At 41.9% G+C, this 24852-nt stretch overlaps 2 protein-coding genes and 1 long non-coding RNA gene across 7 annotated transcripts in view; 2 read left to right on the top strand and 1 right to left on the bottom strand.

Annotated features, from left to right (window-relative positions):
* RGMB (repulsive guidance molecule BMP co-receptor b) overlaps positions 1-4164 on the top strand; it is a 43131-nt gene extending 38967 nt beyond the window's left edge. For all 4 annotated transcript variants that reach the window (XM_081930666.1, XM_081930668.1, XM_081930669.1 and 1 more), the window contains one exon: positions 18-4164. In XM_081930666.1, coding sequence (XP_081786792.1) covers positions 18-683 — 666 coding nt within the window. In that variant the 3' untranslated portion in view covers positions 684-4164. The remainder of the gene's footprint in view (positions 1-17) is intronic.
* The window catches only part of LOC309380730, a 745666-nt gene that overhangs the window by 279535 nt on the left and 441279 nt on the right, over positions 1-24852 (top strand). The gene's annotated exons all lie outside the window — the stretch shown is intronic.
* The window catches only part of CHD1 (chromodomain helicase DNA binding protein 1), a 47033-nt gene continuing 30868 nt past the window's right edge, over positions 8688-24852 (bottom strand). The window contains exons 20-37 of one of the 2 annotated variants that reach the window (XM_081930359.1): positions 23268-23416; positions 22564-22660; positions 22383-22478; positions 21393-21569; positions 21094-21254; positions 20119-20160; positions 18979-19109; positions 17581-17719; positions 16766-16916; positions 15560-15682; positions 15336-15473; positions 14357-14614; positions 13815-13955; positions 13053-13231; positions 12003-12099; positions 11793-11847; positions 10528-10738; positions 8688-9752 (exon numbers count right to left, since the gene is read on the bottom strand). In XM_081930359.1, the coding sequence (XP_081786485.1) occupies positions 9410-9752; positions 10528-10738; positions 11793-11847; positions 12003-12099; positions 13053-13231; positions 13815-13955; positions 14357-14614; positions 15336-15473; positions 15560-15682; positions 16766-16916; positions 17581-17719; positions 18979-19109; positions 20119-20160; positions 21094-21254; positions 21393-21569; positions 22383-22478; positions 22564-22660; positions 23268-23416 (2688 nt within the window). In that variant the 3' untranslated portion in view covers positions 8688-9409. Of the gene's footprint in view, positions 9753-10527; positions 10739-11792; positions 11851-12002; positions 12100-13052; positions 13232-13814; positions 13956-14356; positions 14615-15335; positions 15474-15559; positions 15683-16765; positions 16917-17580; positions 17720-18978; positions 19110-20118; positions 20161-21093; positions 21255-21392; positions 21570-22382; positions 22479-22563; positions 22661-23267; positions 23417-24852 lie in introns of both variants that reach the window. The other variant, XM_081930358.1, reaches the window with a different exon arrangement.

Below are 24852 nucleotides of genomic sequence, written 5' to 3'. Positions count from 1 at the left end.
TGGCTTCCCTTCCGCAGATCACCATCATCTTCAAATCTTACCAAGACTGCACAGATCAGAAAGTGTACCAGGCCGTGACCGACGATTTGCCTGCCGCCTTTGTCGACGGCACGACCAGTGGTGGCGACGGCGACACCAAGAGCTTGCACATCGTGGAGCGAGTGAGCGGCAAGTATGTGGAGATGCACGCCCGGTACATTGGGACCACGGTCTTTGTGCGCCAGCTGGGCCGCTACCTAACACTCGCCATTCGCATGCCAGAAGAGCTTGCCATGGCTTATGAAGAGAGCCAAGACCTACAGCTCTGTGTGAACGGCTGCCCCTCCAGCGAGCGAATCGACGACAGCGGGCACCTCCCTTTGCCCGTGATGGGGCAGCTCCTCCCTCCGGGCGCTTCCAGCCAGACCCGGTCCGTGTACACCTTGGAGAGCGCCACGGCCAAATGCCACGAGAAGATGCTTCTGAAGGACATCTATTTTTACTCTTGCGTGTTCGATTTGCTGACCACCGGCGATGCCAACTTCACGGCAGCTGCCCACAGTGCCTTGCAAGACGTCGAGGCTCTGCACCCCAGGAAGGAGCGGTGGCACATTTTCCCCGACAATGGGGCGGCAGGCCAAGGGCAGCAGCTTTTGTGTCTTAGTCTTGGACTCGTGTGCTTGATGCTTGTTGTGTTTTTGTAGGGTTGTGTTGGGTTCCCTCATCCCCGAGAACAAAGGTTTAAAAATATATATTGTCATAATATATTGACTTAAAGATTATATATGTATATACCATGTATATGAAGGGATGCTTCCGCCTTTCCCACCCCCTCCTCCTGGGACGCCCAGCGGATTGTACATATTGTGTTAGTTTCTCTTTCCTCATGTATGTTGGATGTAATATTCTTTTTTTTGATTGTAATAATTTTTTGCTTTGCAGTTGGTGAAATGTTTTATAATGTCCTTTCATCAGGACCCGATAGAAAGCACTTTATTTTTTATATATTTATGTGTATCTAGGTAATATGTAAAGCATTTAGCCACGTGTACATATATCATACCCAGTGCTCCCTCTAAGTATTACCTAGCTGAACTCACGAGCTTCTGCGGTCCTTTCCCCCTCCTCTCTCTACTTCGCCTTTTGAGGCAAACCCAAGAAGTTGGCTGGAGGGGGGAAGATAGGTGCAGGTCTGGGATGAGCTAATGCTTCCTTTTGGACCCTGGGCCAGTAGCCAGCCTGTGTTCCACAAGAACAAAAAGGTCATTTGATCTTGATCCTCACAATTGGAACTGCCCCTTGCTGCATCATTCCTGATGCAGATGATTCCCGCCCCCTTCTCCCGAGGACTGCTTTCTCGTGTGTAATGGGGAGGTGGTATTTTGTGCTCGGGTATTGACTCGCTAAGTGCAAAATGCATTTCTCGCCTCGGGTCATGAAGGGCACGAACGTAGAAAACGGTGTCTCTGTCTCCTTCCCAAACGTACGCGTGTGAAACCCAAAACTCGCCGAGGTTTTTGGGGCTTGGTCTCTTAATATATATCGATTATATGGATATCTTCAAGTGGTTTGTATTAAGTGTGTTCCCTATGATAGTGGTAGGTCTCACTGGGTTAATCATGTCTGATTTCCCTCTCTCCTCCTTGCCCCCCCCTAAATGTAGGAACCCTCAGCCTACCTAAATAAGTTTTTTGCAACAACTATAAAAAACCCCCAAAGCTTTGGAGATAAACCTTTTAGAATTCTGACTTAGGTATTTGTCTAAAAAAGGAGCAAACAAGGGAACCCCCACAGTTTGGTCCAAAAAGCTTGCTGTGCCAGCCTATATTTTACATTTGGAGCCTGAGCAGCCTAAGGCAACAGAAGCATTTGCTCAGAGGTTGCCTGGTCGTCATTCCCAGATCTAGTTTTTTGTTTGCAACTTGCTAAACTGCAGTAGCTTCTTCTGTTACAAAAGTCAGACACCGAAAGAGAACATTGAGGCACCTTTAAAGATCTGACTGATTTTACCAGATTGGTGCTGCAAGCGGTAACCCATGAAGCCACAGTCCACCTTAAACGTGTCTGGATTCTAACTCCCACCATTCCTGACATCGGCCATGCTGGCAGAAGCAGATGACATTGCAACAACAACTGGAGAACCGCAGCTTTTCTGTCTCGGGGTGCAGCTATGAAAGTGTACGTCGTGTTAAGTTTTTGAGGTGCCCAAAGATCATTCCTTTAATACGGTGCAGGCAATCATATACACATTTCATGTTTAGAGGCTCAATTCCCACTCCTGTGTTTTGCTAGAGGACCCTGTGGCTTATTGCAGCTGCAGTTGGACCTACACCCAGCTCTTTTTCAAAAGGCTCTCTGCCAACTGAGCCATGTTTTCCCTCCCCCCTCTGCTCTCTTGACCATCCTGGGGGTGAGGAAGCTAAGAGTACTTGCCCCCTCTCCCTTTTTACCTAGGAAAGCCCACTGGGACACTTGGGGGAATCTTTGAGCTCTAGGTTGGCATCTAGGCGGGTAGCAAAACTCGCATAGCATCAAAGTGCCAACCTCATTCCAGATTTAGTGAGCAGAGGGGTAGCTGAAATTGCTAAGTAAAGGAAGGTACGGAGCTAGGGCTTAGCTGAAACTTCTTGAAATACTTTTTTCAAAAGAAACAAACTTCTGAACTCCTGACAATTTTTGCTTCTGGATAATTTTTGGCAAAAGAACCTGGTCCTAGATGAACATGAAGAATTTTGCCCAGGCCATTTTAACTGGAGTACCCAGAGGTGCAACCTGACAACGACCTGTGGCTCCATCCACCTGTTTCTTTGGCTTTTGGGGTCCTGGGCCACTTGTCTCAGGGCCAGATTTCCTCAATCTGAAACACAGATGGCAACGACAAAGGGATGAGAGTTGTAGTCAGCAACACTGGGAGGGAGCCATGTTGGGTTAGACTAGGGGATACAGGTGTGGATTGCCTTGTTGGGACGGGGCTAAATGCCATTTGTTCAGCAGAATGAGCTGTGAACCTACTGCCTCCCTTGACAAGATGCTCCTTTTTAGATTTGCCTCAAATCTAAAATGTGGCCATAATTATATTGGCCTGCATTGCAGGACCAGTTCAGGAAGTAAGAAGTACTGAAATAAAGCCAAACAAAAGCTTCATAATATTGGTTCCCTTCGTGGGAATCCTGATCAGTTTTGGGAGAATAATGTTTCGTCCTTTTTTTATAATTGTGGGGAAAGTTGGAAATGCTTTCGGAAAAGTTCCTAAGCGAGGTGAAAATGCTGGCCACTGTGTAAATGAATTGGGCTGGCGCTCGGGAGTTTAGCGCTGCATTTGCCGCTTAGTCCTCTTTTCCCCGCTGCCAGAATGGTTTTAAAATGGCAATTTTGTGTAAAGCCGTCCTTTTTTGTTGTTGTTGCTTAGGGCAGCACAGAATTTGAAGCAAAACCTCCCCCCCCCCTTCCCCCGAATCTTGTCTGGAGAGCAGCGTTGATGGTCTTAGAATAGTTGGATTTTCCCGTTTTTTTGTGTGCCAAGTGGAAAGGTATTTGTGGAAGAAGCCCGATAGACAAGCTTAGAGGTGTAACTGCTGTGTGAGCCCATCGTAAAGAGCAGCTGTGTGCTAGCTAATTTCCTGTGTTCCCAAGCCCCGCGAGTATCTATGTACACTAATATCTAAATCATAAAGTCCAGAGATAAGTAATATTTCAGAAATGTTAGAACCTGGAGTGTGTGGGGTTTTTCTTCTCTTTTCTTTCTTTCTTGTTCCTGCTGTGGGATTTCTTGAGAAAATGTTATTTGCACATGTTGGCTCTTGAAGTCCATCACAGTCAAGAGAGCTTTGGTTAATGCCAAACATATGGATAGTTTGAAGCGAGCGAGTGGTGTCTGGGGACAGCTTGCGCTTAGAAGGAACACTAGTTTTCACAGACACTCCAAACGGCTGGCTGTCTCTCTCTCCCTGAAGGCTTCAAACTTATTTTTATGCTAGAAAGAAAGAAAGAAAGAAAGAAAGAAAGAAAGAAAGAAAGAGAACCCACAATGTGCCCAGTCTTTGCAAAGCCCCTTTTAGATGTGGTTCATGGATATACGAATAAGTATACATTTGTGTAAAAACAAAGAAAAACAAAGTGACCATACCGTGTACAAATACTTTTAAATTATTATGATAGAATAAAGCTACATACCATGTTGTGGAATGTTTGTAATGTGGTTTTACTGACCCCTGGTGGACGCCAGCATATGACACGCGAGACAATGGGTAATGCTCATAAGGTCTGTGTGATGCAGCTGGGCTACAAGGGTTTTTTCTAGTGCCAGCTCCATTGTGCCAGGGCATCTTCCGCCCTCCTGCGTGTTAAGAAGATGGAATGCAGCCTTATCCTGAGCCAAGGCATAGGGCAGTTTTGTTCCGCACTGTCTACATTGGCACAGGATCTCAATGGGTCTTGTGATCCCAGGGATTTGGACCTGTTTTTTGTTCAAGTGTTCTCTGCTGCTGCACTATGGCCTTTCCCAGTAAGGTAAAAGGTAAAGGACCCATGGAGGGTTATGTCCACTCAAAGGGGACTGTGGGGTTGCTGCACTCATCTCACTTTCAGGCCAAGGGAGCCGCCGTTTGTCCATAGACAGCTTTCCAGGTCATGTGGCCAGCATGACTAAACCACTTCTGGCGCATCGGAACACCATGATGGAAACCAGAGTGCACCAAAACGCCGTTTACCTTCCCACCGCAGCGGTACCTATTTATCTACTTGCACTGGTGTGCTTTCAAACTGCTAGGTTGGCAGCAGCTGGGACAGAGCAATGGGAGCTCACCCCGTCACGGGGATTCGAACCACCAACCTTCCAAGAGGCTCAGTGGTTTAGACCTCAGCACCACCCGCGTCCCTCTTTCCCAGTAGCAGCCAGCTTTCCAATGTGATTCACTACTGAACATGTAGGAATCTCTGTTATATAGAATCAGGCCATTAGTGATTCTGGCTCAGTTTTGTTGACATTACCTGGCAGTGACTGTTCAGGGTCTCACACAGGGATCTTTCCTCAGCCCTACCTGGAGAAGTGGAGAATTGAACAGATCCTTCCCATGCAAAGGACTCCATCAGTGAGCTACATCCCCTTCTCCTTCATAGGATTTCAATGTCTTATGCTATAAAGGCCAGCATACTAAAGTAAAAAAGTTACTGCAGGCATCTGTAAGAATTACAACTCATCCTCAACAGTACATAAATTGCTTTTTTAAAAATATATATATATACCATAATTGTGTTTTATTTTTCATGGTTCCAAGTCATTCTTTAAACATGGAATCACTTCGTTGTATTTTTTGGTTCCACCTTTAGAGTCCGCCTTTCTCAGCAAAACTTTTTTTTGTCGTTATTATAAAGTTGCTTGAAACAAGGCTGTTACCTTGCACATACTATACTGCAAAGAATGGTTGAAATGAAAGGGCAGTGGCACCACACAACCTCTTTATGTGATTGTTCATTGACAATAACTCATTGTTTGTTTGCGCTAAGGACAAAATGAGCTTTACCTTTAGACTGCTTCAGCTAGGTCTACGGAAGGCCTCTAAATGTGCAGAGAATTGCGGAGAGAACATGGTTCTTTTTGCCACAACTCATTGGGATCGAGACAAGAAAACCTGTGATTCGGGCTTTCCCCATGCTCTCGTTGGACTGCTTGACCCGAGTAAGATTTAGCTCCCCGCCCCGCATTAGGTGACGAGCAGATTCCTTACTGGATTCCCACAGGGATCTGGTTGGCCACTGTGAGAAGATGCTTGAACTAGATGGGCCATCGGCCTGATCCCAGCAGGCTCTTTTGCTGTATCCCTGGACAACAGTAAACATGAATGTATGCTCAACGTAATGTACAGTGGTACGTCAGGTTACATACACTTCGGGTCACAGACTCCGCTAACCCAGAAATAGTACCTCGGGTTAAGAACTTTACCTCAGGATGAGAACAGAAATTGCGCCGCGGCGGCAGTGGGAGGCCCCATTAGCTAAAGTGGTGCTTCAGGTTAAAAACAGTTTCAGGTTAAGAACGGACCTCCGGAACGAATTAAGTACTTGACCCAAGGTGCCACTGTAACACGATTTTTGACACGTTCGGTTTAATCCAGGCCTGCTCATACCAGTTGCCTCTGCCGGGACTAGGTTCAGTCACTAATTCTGAAGTCATGGTGAAGCACCAGAAAATCCTGATAATGTGGCGAGCCAATTTGATTCCCTCCCTCTCTTTCTTTTTTTTCTTTTCCTTCTCCTGCAATGAGGCTACATTTCAATATTTTAATGTTCCATTATTTTAATGTTGTATTTTATTTTTGTTTTTAAGTTGTAATCATTCATCTTGTTTTTATTATTGCTTGTAAGCCGCTCTGAGCCCGGCCTTGGCTGGGGAGGGCGGGGTATAAATAGAAAAAAATTATTATTATTATTATTATACAATCCCCACTGCCTTATATATGAGGATTGCCTGGGTTCAAAAGCCCAGTGGCAAACAGGACTACTGCATCTCAGACAGACATAGGATTTGGGTTCCACAGCATTGTCGCTTGCAACCGGAAAGGAGAGAACAATGCCGTTACTCACTTTTATCACCTTTGCTTCTAAAACATTTGTAGCAATTCAGATCATTTCCCTAAACTCCATTTATAATTCGATGTAATGCATGCTTGAACACATCTGCGACTCTTCTTGTTTTTGACTCTGTTCAACAGCATTCCGCTCAGCAAGAACACTGGATCCCTTCATATTCTTACAGATCGCAAGATCTCCTGGGGAATCTCCAATTTCACTTTGCAATAATCACATAGCGCTACCATCCAAAGTTTGCATTGTTGCCAAATCATAACAACCAGCTTTTCAGCTCGGATTCCTAGAGCAACGTAAGAATTTAAAATCAACAAAATTATGAAAGCAAATAGAAAGGGGGGGGGAGGTCTTTAAAGGTTTAGGCAAATAAAATGCTCTTCCCCAGGTGATTAAAAAAATGCAAAGAGCTGGCAGAAAGCATTTCAAAGATGGCAAGCCATAGCTTAACTGCCATATCACTACTGCCACCTGCTGTTCTGCTTGGGACACTACAAGCAAGTTAGCCTGGGCTCGTTTCATCCATTCTCCCGAGATGGAGAATTCTTGGTACCATCTGACAAACCCTCCTGCAGCCAATTCCTTGTGTAGCTGTTCGGCTTCAGTGAACTCCCCAAACAACCTGTCCTCTCCATTCAAGGTGGACAAGTTGTATAGATAAAATTGACTTCAAAATCACACACCTCAGTCGGTTTTATGCTTTTCTTCGCAGCTTCTCTTTGTTCTTGGTTTCACTTGGATAAATCATTTCGATATCCCAGTCCCCCCGCAGTCGCTCACGTTGCTGAATCTGTGCTGAATTTACCAAAGTTCAACTCTTGCCAACACAATCATAGCTCATCAAACTGCAGGTCAGTGAAAAACAGTGGCTTGCAAGAACCTGTGAATCCAAACCGTAGGAATTGCGAGTCTGAATAAAGCAAAATTTGCCAATTACGTCTCAGCTAATGAGAAATATTTTCAGGTTTTAAGCACTCAAGAAATTCCATCCATCTCATCAGCAGTGGCTGAGGCTACTCTCTCACTAAATCGGCAGTTAAATTAAAATGCACCTACAGGAGAAGCCAAACCCTCTTCAGTAGCTTGACAGAACATTCTGAATCCAGTTTGCTGCATACATACTCCATGTGCATTAAAACACAGGGACTACTCAGAATGGTGTGTCATTTTATATTCACTATATAGTTGGCACGGCACCCCTGCTAAACCCTTCATACAGCATTTCTCAAACTACATGAGCTTCCAGTGTCGCTCTTACTCCCATTTCACAAGCATGAACTTGAAAGGGCCCGAGACTATTCAGTATATTCAGAATTCAGCAAGGATGTAAACACAAGCTGTCTAGAACAAAACTTACAATACTCATCTGCCAGGACTTGGCCACTGTCTTCCAGAATTAGAAGCGGGGGACCACCTGCCCCCTTTGCTTGAATCTCCATATTTATAGCAGAGTAGTGAAACATCTGGGTTGTAGTCTCCTCCTTGCTCCAGTACAGAAGTACCATGGATTAAACTAACATTGTTGATTCAACCAGTTAATTCTGGAACGTGCCTGCTCCATAACGGTAAGCATCTATGGTGACTACATATGTTTTTAAATATTAATTTAAGTAGTATGAATATAGTCAGTACTGTACCAACCAGTAAAATTGCTGTATCGAACCAGAGCATATTTATAAATTGGCACTGAGGGTAAAGTAAAAACATTAGCCAGGGGTCCTCTGATTCAGGATACATTTCGAAGTTGCATTTTGGTACTGAACAAGTTGTCAATCTCAGTCCTTAGGGAACAGCAGAAATAGAAATCTAAAGTAACTATGTACTGCTTAGTCTTGCTAAAATGAATTATCTCAAACTAATTGAAATTGTGATGGCCAGTGTTTAAACACTGATGAAAATTTATTGAAATGACTATGCATGTGCAATCTTCAAATCCATACTCACTTAGTGAGACTTGTTTATGTTATAAAAACAAAATCCAAGCATCACTCGAAGTTCTCACACTACAACATCAAAGAAGCAGAATTTTAGTTTTTAAAAGGCTAATCAATAATTTAAGTAAAATATCTTATTATATAGCTATGGTAAAGAGGTTACTTTTTCTCAGTTTTAGTCTGAACAATGACTCCGCATCAGATATTTTATTTTAGAAATTAATACTTTTTCACATTTGAGGAAGGTAGGCCAAGTCTGAACGGAAATGTCTGGGGGAGGGGGGAGGAGAAGCTCATTTAATTAATTTACAATAATTTACAGCCATTTTGTAAAAGGGCATTACAACTGATCAAACTGGGGAACATGTGGCTATTTTACAATTATAGGTACAGAATTTAAATATTCAAGCTTGTGATGAAAAAGCGGCAAGGTGGTCGCAGTGTACAATGTAAACAAGTAGCTTTGGAAAGTGAACAGAGTCCTTGAATCTTTATTTTTTAAAAAACAACAACAACCTCTTGATTCTTTCCTGAAATATGATCACAGGTCAACATGTAAATGCTCATCTAAAAACATAATTTAAATTGTGTTCAGAATAAAACCACTTTGATGAGGACGAGTTCAGATTAAGATCCAGTCTGAGTGGGGCAGTGTTGAGGTCCCTGTAAAAAGTAAACATATTTTCTTTAAAAAAATGCGCTACAACATTTGTAGCACAGTGCAGCATTAAAACTTTAAATACAAAAATATTTTCTCTTCTGTTGGGATAATAGACCTAGCATACTGGAAAGTAGTAACAATACTGCTACTCATAGCACATACGGTCCATGTCTTTCAAGTCATGTAAGGCAATTGCTGTGTTAGTTTATTGTGTATGGCAAAAAAAAAAAAGTCCAGGAAATGTTAGTCTTTGCTATGTCTTCCGGCTACTCCACATATGTTCCGGTGTACTTTTGTGATCTGATGAATGTTCAAAAGGAGATCTGTGTCCTAAGGGAGATCTGGAGTCATAAGCTCTCTGATCTAATGGTGACCTAGGACCGCTGCTGGAAGCTCTGTGGTCCATTTGCCAGTCCGAGTGATACCTATAGTCCCTCGAAGATTTATGATGGCTGTAGTCTGAACTGGATCGATGGTCTAAGTGTATCCGATGATCGGAGTGTGACCGACTGTCTTTTAAGCTTCCTTCCAGACTGGACCTGTGATCTCTGTTCCTATGGTCATCTAGCTTTCTGTGCTTTCCATCACTGTAGTATCTGAAACACAAAATAAATACTAGTAGAAGCTATCTTAAAAGAATAGGCCTTGCAGAAACGTAACAGGATTTTTTAAACACACACACACACACACACACACACACACACACACACACACACACACACTTCTTCTTCTTCTAAGAGCAAAACAATAAAAGATTCCTGAAAACTAAGGGGGAAAAACCAACCGATTCTAGCATCCCGGTGTGCTCTGAGAGGTGGACAGGATAGCACAGCATAGCATTGCATCACTTTTCTCTCTTAGCAATGCAACTGAACCAAACTACAGGTGACATTAAACTTTCCCCTGCATGGACCACTTGAAAACTGCTATGGGAGCCGACGGACCTCTTAATTTTATATCTGCCTGTTGCTGAAATTGTAATGTGCTATGTATGACTTTTATTCGTATTTTTACAGACATGCCACAGATCGCCTGAATTGAAGCTTGTGGACCAGTTTAGGGGCCCTTGCACGAAACAGATCTTTGCATCTAACCTGCTGATCTTTTAAAATGCTAACTGCATCAGTTGTGGGGTTTGCACACCAACAAACTGCAGCCCTATCACACTCCTGGCCACCCCTTTCCCCAAATATAAAACCAAAAATAGCAGTGCGTTCAGACATGTATTATCATCATGCATGTTTTTGCCCTACACACAGCCAACAGTTTCTGAGCAAAAAGTCCTAAGCATCTCGTTGGTGAGAAATATTGCACAAGAATTGAGAAGTAGTTGGGAAAACAGGGTTCTGTGGATGGCTGTCACAAACTCACCTGCTATCCTGTTTATAGTGATCCCAATCTCTATGATCTTTTCCATTGCTGAAGCTGGAATAAGGCCTTTTCCTAGAGTCACTTTTCTTGTAGGTATCTCCATGAAGTCTGTCTTTGTGATGATCGTGATATTGTGATAAGTGTCTGTCAGAGGAATAACTGTCTCTGCTACTATCGTCATGATTCGTGTTCTCTTTTAGGCGTTCCACATCTGCTTAAATGAAAGTACAGAGGTTTGTTTAGCTGTAAATAGGCAACATAAATTACCAGCTGAATGTTTTCGAGATCAGCAAATGGGCGGAAAAAGTGAAGAACTAAAGAAATGTATTTAAATAATCCATTTGATAACATTTAAACAGAAGGCTTTTGCTTTTCCCACACATTTTATGCCTGATTCAAAAGCACTGAAACTTGCAGCCTGATCCTTAACACCCTTAGTTGTAAAGAAGTCTCACCAATTCCTAATGTTCTCATGGCTGGTTGTAATAAACCGAAATGAGAACTACCAATTTCCATGCATTTTAATGATCTGAGTAAATTGCAGGCTAATCTCAAGACTTGTTGCTCAAACAAATAATTTATACATGCCGCCTGAGATAGCAGTACATCGCTACACATTGATATGATGCTAGCTTCACTCACATAGGTAAAGGCAAAGGGACCCGACTCTGGGGTTGCGGCGCTCATCTCGCTTTACTGGCCGAGGGAGCCGGCGTACAGCTTCCGGGTCATGTGGCCAGCATGACTAAGCCACTTCCGGCGAACCAAAGCAGCACACGGAAATGGCGTTTACCTTCCCGCCGGAGCGGTACCTATTTATCTACTTGCACTTTGACGTGCTTTCGAACTGCTAGGTTGGCAGGAGCAGGGACCGAGCAACGGGAGCTCACCCCGTCATAGGGATTCGAACTGCCAACCTTCTGATCAGCAAGTCCTAGTCTCTGTGGTTTAACCCACAGTGCCACCCGCGTCCCTGCTTCACTCACATACACATATGCATGTTTAGGCAGCTCTCACAGCCCCCAAGGTTTCATTCAGAGAACACGCCTGTCTTTCAGGGACTACTCCTTTCCCCTCAGTCCTTCCCCCCTCCAGTCCCCAATTCTTTGGGTGGGGTGGCTTGGAGAGCTGCTGGGGTGAGGAGTGAGGAAGTCAGTTTCTAGCAGGTCCATTCATGCAATTTACTCTACATCGAACCTACTGTCTAGAACGGGAACTATTTGTTTACTGTATAAAATTAAGCACCCCAACACTGAGGTTCTTACCTGGATTTCTAATCAAATGTGTATTCACACTGCTGCTGATATTCTGGTCATTGTGTTGCTGGGGGAAAAAATAAGGAAATTTTTAATTACCAAATTAAACTGAAATAATAGTTCCAAATATGTCTCATTTGCATGAAGTACTAATACCAATGTTAGAATAAAACAGGTAAAAGCTTATTTATTCTGTACTACTTGGCAGTCTATTAATACCTGTGTTTCTTGGCGTTTTTTAATTGCATGTTTGTACAATTTGTGTAGCTTTCTGGCATCAAATTCTGTAAACTTTGAAACAAAAATCCACAGGTTTCTAGAATGGAAGAGAAAAAGTGGTTTAGTTTTCTAAAAGATCATTAGCACGTCACGTTCCCGGTTCTACAGTACATTATTTTACTTGTACGGCACTATCACTGTTATTGCTTTTACTATTATGAAGTGAATTGCATCATATTAAAAACAAAAAATAATTTTATAAGTAACTCTGAAATAGTTACACATATATAAATCTGCACAGCAAAGTATACCTCAAGCTAGTCAGAGATATAATAGAATTGAGCCTCCATCTAGTGGTTAGTATACAGACTGCACTATGATATAGCAGCTATGTAGCTCTGTTGGTTCACACAACTTTAAATTAAAATATAATTCAGCTGTCATCTTGCAAACTGTAAATGGGCTGAACAAATTTTCTTCAATCCATATTTATTACTTTCCCCTCCATGTGGCCATAAAGAGTAGGCAATTAAAAAGAAAGTGCCTAGGCATTAAAAAACCTAGCTAGGCAGCAAACCATACTGCTTTTCTAGTACACCCATAAAAACTGAATAGTTGAACCTTATGTACAAATGGGGCATCTGTACACATAAGCGTTTTCAGAAGACTCTTTTTCTGGATCTCTTCTCTCCAGTAACTGCAGGAATTTCAGATGTATGAACCCATGCTGAACCTTCTCAATAGGTTTCATTAATTTGTAAATTGAAGATGCTATTAGGAATCTCCATGACAGGCTCTGACACTCTTTCGCCACCTCCACCATCGTAATTACAAAGGCTGCTTTTCACCTCATAACAGAGAGAAGTGGCTGGTTCTGATCAAAGAAACGGCTGGCAAAAGCTTAAGTAACCTCTCTCTCTCTCATGATAACACCTCCAAGTGCTTTTCCACAGGTTGGGAAATACATTTTTTGCAAAATAGAGGTTTTGCCCATAGGTGCTAACAGGGGCACTTAGAAGACAGATTTTTCCTTCCCCAGAGATTACTTACTTTCGCCACTGCTTTATTTGTTCAGGATTTGTGTATTCTTTTAGACACTCCGTAATATGATCTCCAATTTTGATAAGACACTGTCTGGTATGTTCTAGTTGTTCCCTTTCTGAAAGACCTTTCTCTGGTCTATCCAGCTGTTTCAGTGCTGCTTTGACAGGCCTCATTCTTTCTTTACACTGTAAAAATAAAGAAATATTCAGAGATCTGACATTCTATCAACATAACGTGACATTTATAGACACTAGACATCTATAACATAAAGATTCTGCCCACCACTCTTGCTTTTACTGCGTTTTCTAAGAAAATGCAATTTATCACCAATTTAGCCTTCTGGTAGTGGCACCCACCCTGTGGACTGCCCTCCCATCAGAGCTTAAGGAGATAAATATACAACTTTTAGAAAACATCAGAAGTCAGCCCTGTATAGGGAAGTTTTTAATGTTTGATGTTTTATTATGCTTTTGTATTTGTTGGAAGCTGCCCAGAGTGGTTGGGGCAAACCAGATGGATGGGCGGGGTACAAATAAAATAATATTTAAATTTTATATGGAGCATCAAACTTAATAATCTATATGAACATATAAAGCATGGTTTAAAACTTTTTAAAAACAGTTTGCAGAGTACAAATTGGGTAGCCATCATCTTTCAAGAGCCATATTTAACCGACGACCTAATGAACGCTTTTTCTGCTAACAGTGAATCACATGCCTCATGCCAATTAGTATGACCAAATGACAAAATATTATGAAGAAGTCTTACAATACTGAATGTCTTCTGATCCAGTTCTTCAGATTCTTCAGATATAGGAACTGGCTCACTACTTGCTGTTATATGAACAGGAGTGTCTGCCGAAGGAGATTTCTTGCTTTTGTCTTTGCTTTCAGATTTGGACTCATTCATCTAGAAATTAAGAGATTGAAAATTTCTGAAGTGATGTGCTAAATATTCACTTCATTGAAAAAAATCATATACTGCTTGATTGCGAAAAAAACAAAAACCACCATTGAAGCAGAGTGATGTACATTAAGGTAAAGCAGCATTTCACATATAACATATCTAGACTGGGTACACAATGATGTTACTAGAAAGCAAAATGAAGCATACAAGGCTTTTCCCTTCCTTTTGAGAGCTTAGTCACAATCCATGTGAAGTATACAGGAGAGCAAGGAAGTTCCACCTGGTTCTGATTTCTGCATCAGGCCTACCTCCCCTTCATACCCCACCCCTGCAGGAGAGGAACTAAAAACACAGCATGCTTATTATGGGCACAAGGTGGTCTAATATGGCTCCGACTTAATTACCTTCTCTTCTTTTACTTCTTTCTCTCTCTGCATGTACTCTTTTGCTTTACTTTCCTTCTTCTCTTTTGCATCTTTTTCCCTTAATTCTTTTTTGTCCTCTTTTTCTTTTCTCTCCCTTTTCAGCTCCCTCTTGTTTTCCTTGGCCTCTCTTTTGTCGTCAGCCTCCTTCTTCAGGACAATATCTGCATCAGATTTTTCTTCATTCTCTTTTTCTGCTTTTATCTTTTTGCTTGGATGTTTTACTGCAGCCATTTCATCCTGGAACATACACGCATGTACTACTGATTTAAGAAGTTCAGATATAAATATTAGAATCATTTAGTACTTGGCCACTTCTTTTGGTGACATATCCCTCCATTCAGTTCTATTGCCAAACTTTTGTTTGCCACAGCTGCTCCTTTTTCACCTACACATTCAATGGAGCAGAGGTAGATGGAAAAGAGAACTTCAGCAGACTGGTGCACCCACTTCCAATTTAAATTCAATGTTCAGTTTGTTCCACTTACTGTCGGTCTCTCATAGGAGCCTCCCAGAGCTGGGTAAGAAGACAGGCAGAGCCTAGAAACTCTCTGTCTCATGTGGGAGGCAAGGCCCACTTGGCTCCAGAAAGGTGGGGTGGGGTTCTGGGGTTGTTCTGGCTATGCGTGGTTTTAGCTGTATGCTCAATCCCTGGAACCTAATTCCCATGCAAGGTGCAAGTTGTCTGTTATTTGCCCAATCAATTATACTCTGGCCATATTTCAGCTGCTAGTGGTTCAAGTCAAGAGACCTAGTTCACCAGAGGGGTGAAGTCACGAGATGAAATGTCATCTGAATTTGTTGTGGTCTGAGGAAAAGCACTATTTTCTCCAATACAGCCCCCTGGCTGAAATATGGGGGCTATCTGAGTGATAAAACTTCAAAATGGCCAATCGAACAAATAAATCTAACGCTTAAAAATTACTACTCTTTGCAAAAATTCAAACTTCTAGATATTCACCTTACTATCTTCCTCTTCTTCTTCCTCAGACTTATCTGAAGGTGGTGGTGATGTATCACTCTTTGTCTCCTCCTTAATTTTTGCTGCTTTTATGGTCTTACTCTTCTTAGTTCTCATTTTCCTTCTTTTTGAGCCTCCCTGAATATCAGAAAAGTGCCATGTTAGATATTTATTCAAGTTCAAGTAGGTGCACTTAAAAAGGTAACACACAGAAAATAACTTACCGCCCCAGATAGTCTTTGTGCTTCCTTCCTTGCAAGATCCTTACTGAGTAATTTTATGAGGTAGTCTGCACGGGTCTGCAACTGTTTGGCTTGGGGTTTCTTATCTGGATCATCTGGTAGAATCTGAAAGGGCAATTTAAGATGTTTTTTTTTCCCCAAGTACAGAGAGTTTTATCAGCTTGATGGATAAGATTCACTAACCTGGGAAAAGCTGTCTGAATCTAGATTCTTTCAGCACAACTTTCTTTTTCTTACCAAAAATGGAACACAAGAGTTCTTAAAAGCCCTGGTTTTCACCTCATCCCTAAAGATATCTAATGAAGGTGCCAGGCAAGGCTCCCTAAGGAGAGCATTCCACAAACAGGGAGCCACCGCAGAAAAGGCCTGTTCTCATGTTGCCACCCTGTGCACCTCTCATGAAGGAGGCACACAAAGAACAGCCTCAGCTGATGATCGCAGGGTGGGTCAGTTCATATGGAGAGAGGGGGTTCTTAAGGTACTGCAGTCCCGAGCCATTTAAGACTTTCCAGCACTGGAAGCTAATTGGCAGCCAGTGCAGTTGACCCAGGATCATGCTAATATACCAAACTGTCTTGCCCTGGTGAGCAATCTGGCTGCCGAATTCTGTACAAGCTAAAGTTTCTGAACCATGTTCAGAGGCAGCCCCACATATAATGCATTGAAGTAATCTATCCTAGAAGTTACCAGAGCATTGATAACAGAAGTTAGGTTATCCCTGTCCAGATAGGGGTACTGCTGGGTCATTAGCTGAAAAGGCCACATGAGCCTCAAGCAACAGCAATGGATCCAGAATTACCCTCAAGCTTCAGAAGGCGTGTAACCCCATCAAGAGCAGGCAACCTCCCACCCACACTGTCTAGGGAACCGCCCAATAAGTGCCGCAATCTTATCTAGACGGAGCTTCAATTTGTTGGCTTTCATCCTGTCCATTAGAAAGTTAAGACAAAAATAATGAACCAGTAACAAAGGAAGCCCTCTGTAAAATTTCCCAGGGATACCATGGGAAAACTAAAAATATAAAAGACTAAAGTGGGAATGCAGAGTGTGAGAAATGAGATACAACAGTCAGGCTCATCTAAATGTCTCAAATCAGAATACAGTCCACTTGGCTACCACCGTAACCATTCAGCCAGCAATTTTTGATCTCCTGAATAACATTATGTTCAGACAGACGGCAGGACTTACCTTGTGTGTCAAGTTGAGATCTGGGTCCATTTTGATCATTTCCCAGCTACCATATCCATATTCATAGATGCCTATTAGAAGATTAGAGTCATCTTCCCTGCCCCATTCTATATCGAAATGAGCAGCCTTAGTATGACAAGGAACGGTGTATCTAAATGAAAAACAGTAAGTTCACAAGCTATTTGTATTACCTCTACGGGCAGCTAGATACAATATAATCATTAAAAAGGAAGGAGAAACAGAAGTTTAATGGCACTCTTCCTCTAAAGAGTTCCCTCTCATTTTATGGTTCCCTCTCATTTTATTTTTACATCAGTGCTATGAGCAATAGTGACCCATGTGTGGGGCAAGCCATGGTGCTACCCCCTGGTACTGCTGCAAATTACCTGGAAGGGCTGGGGGGGGGGGGAGAAACGTAGTGACAAAACTATGAAGGCACACTGGTGAGAGTGCCATACTGACTCTGTTGGTCCATCTGCATAGCCTTGACCTCGCCACGCCTCTGCCCAACCCCCTCCCAGGTAAGTTGCAACAATGCTAGTATCAGAAAGGGGGCTCTACCAAATAGGCCATGAGTTCCTGAACAGTCAGGCACTCTAACCACTATTCGACACTTGCTCTGCTCTTCATAGGTCTCACTCCTCCGATCTGTGCATAAGAGTGGCTAGAACAGGAAAGAAGCTAGATCAGCTGTGGCAAAAGCAAAGGGTGCTGTTATGTGAATGGAGATATTCAGACTCCTGAACAATGATGTGGTCAGAACTCCCTAGCAACATACACCCCCCCCCCATCAAAATAAAACAAATGTAACAAACCTCTTCCTTTCCTCTGGATCGGAAGGAATGGATTTGTGTAATGGTTCCAGCTCTTCTTCATGAGAGATGACTAGTTTTGCATTTACCTGCACTCCCGATATTCGGAACGTTGGGCCTTTAACTTTTCCAAGTCTACCCCCTTTCAAACAAGAATATAAAACAGGTAAACATTAGATCAGTTTTATGCATCTCTATTCCAAAATGTGAAGGAACAACAGGAGGTCACTAGAAGGAAGAGGTAATCAATACAAATGTGCTTCAAGGGCATGAACCAACAATGTGCCAGATAGGAAAAAAAAGCAACCAGGAGTGCTGCTGACATGGACTAACAGTTTCAGGTCAAGTGAAGAATATGGCCTCACTTATACTTCACACATCTATGTAAATCTTCTCACAACATAACTTAATCCATTAATTGGTAACATCCAGCTTTTGTCCTTCAGCCAAAAAGGCACCCAGAGCAGTTTAAAAAACAAGCAAGTTACTGTCGTGAGGTTTATAATCTACACCAGAGGTTTTCAACCTTGACCAACTACATTCTTTCTGTGGCACCCCTGTGGGGCCCAGGAGCCCAGTTATGTTACCCCTCATCTGCAGAGCTGGCAGCCTGTCACCCTTTTTTTGAACACCTTCCCTTGTGGAGCGTTCCCTCAGCCTCCTATCCCCTCTCCTTGGGAGACCGCTGGGCAGCCGCTGCAGCAACGAACAGCTGTGCAAGCCTTTGGGAGGCAGAGATTCGAGAGGGCATCAGAGGAGGAAGGGAAGTGAAGAGGGACAAAGGTCAGTGTTGTCAGTGGCACCCCTAACCATCATTCAAGGTACCCCATGGTGCCATGGCACACTGGTTGAAAACCACTGATCTAAACAGACACAACAGAAAATGAAAAAGGAATGGGGGGAGAGATTGGGGGGTGGGGAAGCAAGACCAGGCTCCAGTTTTTAAAGTGCTTATGAAAACAGGCTGATTTGGAAACAGTTCGGGAACAGAAGGAGCTGGTCTCTAGGCAGTTAATGGAGGGCTCTGCATCCCATCTCCTGCTCTCTCCTGCATGCATCTGAATAAGCTTACACACAAAAGCTTATACCCAGAACATACACACAAAAGCTTATACCCAGAACAAACTTAGTTGGTCTCTAAGGTGCTACTGGAAATTTTATTTATTTGTACAGTTATGAGTATAGCTGGTTTGGAGCTAGGAAGAAACACCAGAACAATCATGGGAACTACTGCCAATCCCTTATCTCTGTTCACAGGCTGTGTTTGTCCACTCAGGAACATGGCCAAGGAAGGTTGGGACTGCTTGTGTGGGCAGAAAAAGAAGTGTCACAGGAGCTCACTTCTTTAGCTCTTGGCATGGGTTGTAAGCAATCTCTCCCTCCGCCCCCTGGAAGCTGTACCTGCTCTTTCTTGTCCAGAAGAGATGTCCTTTAAAGCCTTGATACATCCATTATGTACCAGCTCTCCAAGCCGTCTGAGGTCTGTCTCAGATTTATCGACTAATTCAGCATCTCTTGCTATGGCATCTAACCTGCAACAGAGCAGAAGTATCATAGCTCTCGTATCAGTATGTGATAAATGAAAAACAGAATATGCATTAATGCTAGATACAGTATTTATACAACCTTCTTAATGAGGAAATTCAAGACGTCAACCCTCCCCAATAGCCTGGTAGTCACAGCAGGCAATGGATGCATATTGTTTTATTTTTTAAAAAATACCTGTTCTACCCTAGCCTCCCCAGGTGCTCTAACAAGACACACTTGTTATTTGGTCACTCAGCATACTGCACCAGTAAATTCCTTATTCATTGTTCTGGCAGCAGCTGATCTCCCCTCAAGATCCTCCCACCCCAAGCTTCTAACACACCCAGTAGGAGCCCGCTGCTAATTTCAGAGAAAGAGGGTTTGATTAGACATAGTCCCTTGCTAAGTGAGTAATGTAAATTAGCTTTTATGACAATTTTTCTCTCCTTCTAAAACACACACCTGCTCTCTCTGTGTTAGAAAAATATCACGTTACTGAACACCTCAGGTGTGAATTATGCTTCTGACTTTGCTTGCTGCCTCTTACATCTTTGGAGTGCAAGTCTCCTGTTATGTCCAAACATGGCAACTATGGTCACCAAGCTCAGAACAAGCCAGGGTCTCCAGCCAACTTCAAACCAAGAAATAGATTTCCTGATTTATCATGGGGGGCGAAGCAGAAAGAAGATGCCATGGTTTGAGGCAAGGTTTGCACTAAGCTATGTTTTGTTTGTTTGAACTGCACCACTCAGTTTACTGACTCCCCAAAAAATAGCAAAACCACCTTATTTGTGCTCCTTGAACATGCAAGGAGCAGTATTAATAGTTATACTTTCCCATGAATAAATGGATTTTACTACCTACAATCATATTTGCATTGGAAAAATCTATCAATCACCATTTCAATGAATGATCACCGAAACTTCAAAGCTGTTTTTGCCTTTTAAAAAATGCAGTGCAGGAATACTTCATTATAATTTTAAAAGTTCCCAGCTGCTAGGTAGGCAAGCTTACCTTTCAAGAGGTCCCCCAAATTTCTTGTAACTCTTGATAAACCTTTTTTGTAAAAACAAAAAGCGGTATGTTAATTACGTGGTCCTTATATCGTATCTTTTTCAAAATAAACCAGTAAAATATGCATGCAAGAAAAATACACTAGGTAAAGTTAAGAAGGGAAAATATTTGGTAACTTCAGTGAATAAAGACAACCTATACAGGATATTCTACTGAAGTTAGCATGCCCATAAAGAATCTTTATGAGAGAATATAATGTGTAAATACAAAGCTAAGTTTCAAAATTATTTTTAAAAATTTGTACTATATTCTACAAATACAAAAAGTGTCACGATCCTATATCCATTTACTCAGATGTAGGTTCCACTGAGCCTTTTGTGGGTATGGGATTGAGACCAAAGTCACTTCAAAACTGATTTTTTAGGTTGTCAAAATATGGCAATGGAGAGTAAGAATACATTTTAAATTATTAAAGTAACCAGATTCATGTTTACTACAGTAAAGTGTCTAATCTGTCAAAATAGATACTTAAATATTTCCATACACTATCAGATGCCATGCAGAGAGAAAGAGATGCTGGATTACAACCTGAATTATACTGAATTACCATTATAGATATGAATATTAATTTATTTCAATCCAAAATCCATACTATTTGGCAATCCAAGCAAAAGGAAATAATTTTATTTTCTTTCTAAAATGGCTTGTAGAACTTTAAATGGGGTGGGGAAGATGAAGGTACTGCAATATAAACCCAAAATTCTGTAAATGTAACCACTCTATTTGAATTTAAACAAACATGTACTCTCAATTTAATAGCTTAATGTAATGTAATGTGTGAAACAGTATTTATCAAAGTAATTGAAAAGGAAGCGTGATTTTTAAGACATGTAACATATAAGCATTTCAAGCTTCCAATGGAGAATTTTCCTATTACTTTCCCCTTGTAGATCTTCCCCCTTCCCTATTTCTTACCGCCGAATCTCTGCATCACTAAATCCTTTAATGTTTTCCCGTGGAATAGTCCGTGGTCTTCCACGTTTTTTGGGTCGTTTTCTTTCCGAGATGGAGTCACTATCTGATCCAGAATACCTTCTGTTTCTACAACGTCTGCCTTCGCTTCCGTTGAAGCTGATCTGTATTTTTTATTAAAAAGAAAGTGCAAAATTTAGGTGTTTCATTTGTGAAGCCAAAGCAAATTTCAACATTTCAAGTGCAATTTGCTCTAACACAAAACTCAATGGGAAGGAAAATCTCTCAAAAGTAATCTTTACCTGTTTTGCACAGTTTCTCATTCTGGGTAACATATAAATTTCTTCCAGTTCCTTTTGCCTTTCCTCTTCTTCTAATCTTCTCCTATGGACCTCTGGAATGATTTCTTCCCAGTTCCTTGAATTTTGTTCAGGCTCCAGTTCAATGTCATCTTCATCCATATTGGAGAAATTTGCCACCTGTTAAAATGGTGGTTTTGATAAAAGTAATTACAAATGCATACACACACACTCCAAATACAACAAACAGGGCTAACCTGAGCATCATGACTTCATTGGGTCAACTCTAAGCATGATTAATCCGGGATCCTATCCTTTGTGCACTCTTCCCCAAAGGCGTTTCAGTCATCTTTTCTGTTTGTCTGTGTTACGAGGCCCTAGCATAAAGTTACTGAGGGCTTGCTAACTTACAGACCAATCTTATGCATGCTAATGTGGAAGTTAAGTTCCAGCGAGTCCAAATACTTAATCTCAAGTATGTTCACAGGATAGCAGCCACAGTTTCAGATGATTATATATTTATTTATACACACTATACCTCTCCAGAAACTCAAGGAAGTTTCTAACAACAGTAATAAGCTTTCCTCTTTTCTCTCTGGAGTACATACAGGTAGGACCGTGCAGAGTTTGTCTGAGGCCAAGGGCAGGAGTTTTGCTAGAATAAAGTTATAAACTTGAACAAAAAATCAGCTGGTCCCTGGTGGGGGGCCCTTCCCAGTTTAGCTTTCCGAGGCAAGTGTACCTGCCTCCCCCTTTATGGGTCTGCATACAGGGAAGAGGCACAAAAGTTCTTAGCGAGCTTTAAAAAAATTAAACAAATCTCAACATTCAAGTGTTTAAAAAGGGACAGAGGTGACTACATTCTTCTAAACAGCTTTTGAAAAACTGTTTCCCAAGGAAAAACTTGGAGCTTTTAACAGAAAGCATTTCTAAAATGGAGTTGCTTTTAATAATTTTTACTTAACATAATTATGGAATGAAAAAGTACAGTACCTTAAACTGGGAAAGCAATTCATCTCCGACACTTAATGGGCCAGTTTCATTTTCCCGTGTTTCAGCCCTCTTCAAGATTTCATCTATGTCCATTTCCTGAAAAAAAATAAAAATAAAATCTTACCGGTGGAATGTTGATTTGAATAGACCAGAAAATCAAATGCTAGGATGTTAACCTTACTTGTGGCTCCTGTTCTTCACCTTCCAGTTCCTTAAAAAGTTCCTCAGCACCAAACTTTAAAATAGCTGACAGCTCCTCTTTGTTAAAAGGAGTAGAGCTAAAAATAAAGGAAACATGTTACTCTTTTACTCAGCACAAGGCACAAAAATGTGTGTGTCTAAGATACTAGATGCCCACAGACAATGAGCTGACACATTCAATCAATAACATAAATTCAGAGTTTCTCCTAGAATTGTGTCTTGGTTCCTTAAGCTTCTTAGGTCACCATAATCCACAGCCATAGGGAAATGTCAGGCAGAGGGATTCTCTTCCTTTGGTTACTGCCCTCCTTTCTTCAATCCTCCCCCATGTTTATCTTTCCATTATTATATTTTTCAGAAGTTCTGGGTCAATTCAGTTTGGCTCCTTTGGAACCGTTGCTCTAATAAGGGAGGAAGGAATCAGTCTGAAGCCATCTTCTATCATCTGAGAAGGGCAGAAAGGACTGCATGATGGGAAAGCAAGTGATATCTCAGGTGATGCCTATCTGTTAGCTTCAGGAGCCAGGAGATTTAGCCCTGACATTCTGAGAGAAAGAAGATAATTGGCAAGTTTTGTAACCTTGGACAAGTCAACATAACTCCCTTAACACTGTGAAGGATTATCTGCACATTTTTGGGAAGTTGTCTGTTAGATATGCTTACAGTTCATCCCCAAAAGTATACCTAGAAGGTGCAGAACCCGTGTGCAGCACAGTCTTTCCTGTAGTGTCCATTCTCTGAATGACAAGGTGATCTAAAACCATTTTCTTCTTAGCTCTTTCCAGGATATCTTCCTCTACAGATCCTTTAGTGACTAGCCGATAAATGTTTACCTGTGAACAACCAAATAAAAAATAAAGATTTACGGGAATCACTAAAGTAATAGGAAATAATGTGAAGTTTTAGTCACAAATAAAACTCCCGAATGCCTTGGGAGTCGAATGTTCTGGCTCCCGAATGATCAAAAACTGGAAATGAGTGTTCCGGTTTCCGAACGTTTTTTGGAAGCTGAACGTCCGGTGCAGCTTCCGCTATTGTTTCTGGCGTGCCTGTGCAATAGGAAACGAATCGGAAGCCATGCCTTGGTTTTCAAGCGTTTCGAAAATTAAATACAGTGGTGCCCCGCAAGACGAATGCCTCACAAGACAAAAAACCCGTTAGACGAAAGGGTTTTCCGTTTTTTGATGCGCTTCGCAAGACAAATTCCCCTATGGGCTTGCTTCGCAAGACGAAAACGTCTTGTGAGTCTTGCGATTTTTTTCACTTTTTTCTCCCTTTTTCTAAGCCGCTAATAGCCTTTTAGCCGCTAAGCTGCTAAGCCTTTAATAGCCGCTAAACCGCTAATAACGCTAATCCGCTAATAGGGTTGCTTCGCAAGACGAAAAAACCGCTAGACGAAGGGACTCGCAGAACAGATTATTTTCGTCTTGCGAGGCACCACTGTAGACTTCCGGAATGGATTCCGTTCGACTTCCAAGGTACGACTATATATTAAATTTAAAATGGCATCCATATTTTTAACTCCTCTTAAATGTGTAATGTGCTTGGAGCAATTATGTGACAGTCTTTTAGAGGTATTTGAATGAGCAGTATATTCTAACGAGACATGTTTCTACCTCCAGAGGCTGCAATTCTACAACAAGAAACCATGCAAGCCCTCATGCAAGTGAGAATCCATTTCTGCTCTAACAACACAGAGGGTAGTGGCCCAGGAGAGGATATTCTCTGTGGCAGCGCCTAAGTTGTAGAATTCCCTCCCCACAGAGGTGTATCTGGCACCTTCAATGTACAGCTTCTGGTGAACACTGAAGGTGCAGCTTATAACCCTGGCTTTTACATTTGAGGTATATATTTTTAGGATCCACCTTATTTTTGTGATTCTAAGTTGTTTTAAACTAGTGTTCATATTGTGTTTTAGTGTTGCAATCTGCCCTGGCATCTTAGGGTGAAGGGTGGTCAATAAATAGATAAAATTTCATATGTGAGCGCTGTTGCTGCTGTGAAACCCAAATCTAGTTTCCTATGGCCTTGCTATCAGCACCTTCCCCTTTTGTGAATCATCACTGCACAGATGCAAGGAGATGTCAGGCTGATCACAGTGGTGGAACATCTTCAGAATTCCATGGCTAGCCTGAAAACTTTGTGCATGGTTTATGGGGATAACAGCTCCTCTGTCTCTGTGGAGATGGGAGCACACACAGTTCACTGCTGGTGGACAGCAGCCAAGGTATACGAAGTGTACTTGCACTCTTTTAAATATACTCTATCA

The sequence above is a fragment of the Podarcis melisellensis genome, assembly GCF_964234715.1.
Source record: "Podarcis melisellensis genome assembly, chromosome: 11".
Lineage (NCBI taxonomy): Eukaryota > Metazoa > Chordata > Lepidosauria > Squamata > Lacertidae > Podarcis > Podarcis melisellensis.
Note: the sequence above shows the minus strand (reverse complement) of the source record. Positions and strands in the feature narration are given on the sequence as shown.